This window comes from Schistocerca americana, chromosome X (assembly GCF_021461395.2).
Source record: "Schistocerca americana isolate TAMUIC-IGC-003095 chromosome X, iqSchAmer2.1, whole genome shotgun sequence".
NCBI classification, from domain to species: Eukaryota; Metazoa; Arthropoda; class Insecta; order Orthoptera; family Acrididae; genus Schistocerca; species Schistocerca americana.
This window is the reverse complement of record NC_060130.1, coordinates 528729636-528732712: the sequence shown is the minus strand read 5'-3', so window position 1 is coordinate 528732712 and position 3077 is coordinate 528729636. Positions and strand designations below refer to the sequence as shown.

Below are 3077 nucleotides of genomic sequence, written 5' to 3'. Positions count from 1 at the left end.
ATAACATTTCATAATATGTAGATTAATAATCGGGGAAGTACGATTAGATGTGTTAAGGTTCATAAAATTATATTATTCTATGGCAGCAATGTGATGAAAGTACGAATTCCTTGATGTTTAATGGACTGTTAAAACAATTGATAACAAGGGATTCCGCATGAGCTGAAGATTTTTAGGCAGTTAACAAATTGATTGCGAATGTACAACTTTGCATGAATTCCGTTGAAGGTAGGGGTGACCCAGCAGACCTCAATACCGTAATCGAATTTTTGTCATACCTGTACGAGCATGACATTGTCGACTGTGGCACTCGTTTTCCTTATTCTCTCCCAGCGCTCTGATATATCACGTGGTAGAGGCGGTACAAACACCAGATATTTAATGTGTCACCACATAAAGAAGTCACATGGAGAGAGATCTGGTGGTCAGGGAGGCCATTTCCTGAAACAGCTGTCCAGTTCTGTAGCACGTCAGATAGGTAACGCACGTAGTAAGTTCGTCGTATTCATGATTTCCTGTATCCCTACATAGCGTTTCTTTCGTCACTAGAAATAAATAACTAGTATTAACACTCTCTGTACCAGGCCTATTTTATGCACCCGTCCCTAGAAACCGGGCAATTTTACCAATATTAAAAAAATTACTGCATCAAATCTACTGTTTGGATTGTGGCAAATTTGGTACCATCTTGAAGCTGCACATTTCTACTTTAATTCTGAGTGAAAGAAACTACTTTACAATGCACAGCTTTAAGGTACAGTTATAGAAATCACTTAGATGTTTTAAGAATTTAGAAAAAGTCATACGAATAAGGGAATACAATTGTGATTTATTTTTAACCAAAATTGTGGCACTACATTACATGTTTCTGATAGTATACAGTATTACATATAAATTTCACACAGAATCATATTGTTTTTTAGTGTGGAAAATTTTAAAGCAAGGTTCCAGGCAGAGTGCAACGCCACACTGTTCACATTCGTATCGTGTCTCTTTGCGAGAAGCCTTGCCACTCTGTTTCTTGCTCCTGGAACTGCACACGTGACACACACGAGCAGCATACTTCTTAGTAGTTGCAGGTATGTGCTGCAAAAAATGTCTCTTTGTTAGCCGACCTACAGTTCCTTCATTTCTTGGAATGAATTCAAGTGTGTCGTCTTCAACAAGCTGAACTGCAAGCACTGTTATAAAGTCTGTTATTGTAATTTTCTTCCTGTGCACTGCATTGTACAGCCAAAATGCATTTGATACTCCCATAAGCAGCAAATGGAAATATAATTTTCGCCACCATTTCACAGTTCTGTGCTGGAACGGATTGTACTGCAGGCGTTGGTCTCCAATATCCACTCCAATTTTATTGAGGTTGTAATCAAGTACCTGAAGTGGTTTCAATACTACAGACCCATTTCTCTTAGTATGCGTACCAAATGTTGCTTGATGCCTTGTAGACAATGTATACACATCTCTCTTATCTTTCCACTTCATTGCCAATACATTATCTTTACGCCGAAAAGACATTTCGCCCTTTTTCAGCTTAGCAGATACTAAATCTTTAGGCAATCCTTTCCTGGATTTGTTCACAGTACCAACAGCTCCAGTGCCTTTCTCTGCCAGTTGCTGAAATAGCTCTGGACTGGAATAAAATCGATCTAAATACACAGTGTGGCCTTTGTTCAGCAAGCTGCTGTCAGACAACAATCGCAAAATAACCGCAGACGAAGAATTGTCAACAATATGCTTACCAGCATAAACTTCAAAATTTACAACATAGCCACTACTGGCTTCAGCAACAGCATATACTTTCAGTCCATACTTATGAGGCTTATTTTGCATGTAAACACGGAAACTCACACGACCTCGAAATGGGCAAATTCCTTCATCAATTGTCACTTTTTCTGAGGGACGATATGCCTGGATACATCGCTCCTTCAAATTATTATAATATGGCAAAACTTTGTAAAGTGGATGAAATCCATCTTCGCCTGGTTTTTTCTGATTTGAATTGTCAACAAGATGCAAGCATGACAGTATCTGAGTGAAACGCAAACGGCTCATGACATGGGGACAAAAGTTACAACTAAGAACAGGATTAGTGCTCCAATGGTCCGCAATTTTTGGCTTTTTCGAAACACACATGTGGAAAATAATACCCAAGAAACGCCTCATCTCACTTATAGTCACTGGCTTCCACGAACTCAAAACTGAATGGGGCTTCAGATTATTTCCTCTTCTTTTCTTCTGTATTGTCTGTGATGCATACAAATTTGTCTGTCTCTTGAGTTCATTTACGTCACTGTCAGTAAGGAACACTTTACTGCAATCCAGTACAGAACTCGACTCATCAATATCCACTAGTATCTGCCTGGGTGTCGTGTTGACAGGCAGAGGTCGGTAGGTGTCAACTGCAGTCCACTCACTGTCTTTCGGATACGGCACAGCTGCTGGATTTGAAGCAACACCTTCAACATCATTCTCGTCTTCATCTGAAGACAAACTGTCATCAATCTCGTCTTCTAAAAAGAATATCACATTATGTGTAACTACATACATCGTTTACACATGTTCAACAGATATGTGCGTACTGCACAATTACGTGGAAAATTCGGAAATACGTACCTTCAAACACACCATTGCATTCAGAATCGTCTGAATCACTCTCTACATTATCCAGAGTGTCGCTATGATTGATCAAATCCGCAATTTCTGCGTCTGATAAACCGCGCCGAAACATGATGACAAACAACTGAATGATATACAGACTGAGAACGCAAAGATAAGTTTTAACATGAATTACAGCGCTGCCGTGACATCTATGGACGCATTTTGTTAATAAACATCTGAAAAACGTATAGCGCTGGCCAAACCCGTAGAAATAACGTTGCAGTGTTTTGAATGAAATTAAATGTAGCGGCCCGTAAATTTTACGGGCTTGGTGATTTTCGCGCGATCCCAGGCCCGTAAATTTTACGGGCTTGGCGCTTAGAGTGTTAAAAAAGGTTACTGGTGATAGAGTTTCAACATGCCGCCACTGCTGACTTTAATATGGTTCAACCTAACGTCTACTTGGTAGGGAAGGA

At 39.7% G+C, this 3077-nt stretch overlaps 1 protein-coding gene across 1 annotated transcript; it reads right to left on the bottom strand.

The window, feature by feature from the left end:
• Nucleotides 1-897: 897 nt before the first annotated feature.
• Nucleotides 898-2550, bottom strand: LOC124556119 (piggyBac transposable element-derived protein 4-like). Its single transcript, XM_047130139.1, has one exon. The coding sequence runs from the start codon at nucleotides 2548-2550 to the stop codon at nucleotides 898-900; it is 1653 nt and encodes a 550-aa protein (XP_046986095.1).
• Between the last annotated feature and the right edge of the window lie 527 nt (nucleotides 2551-3077).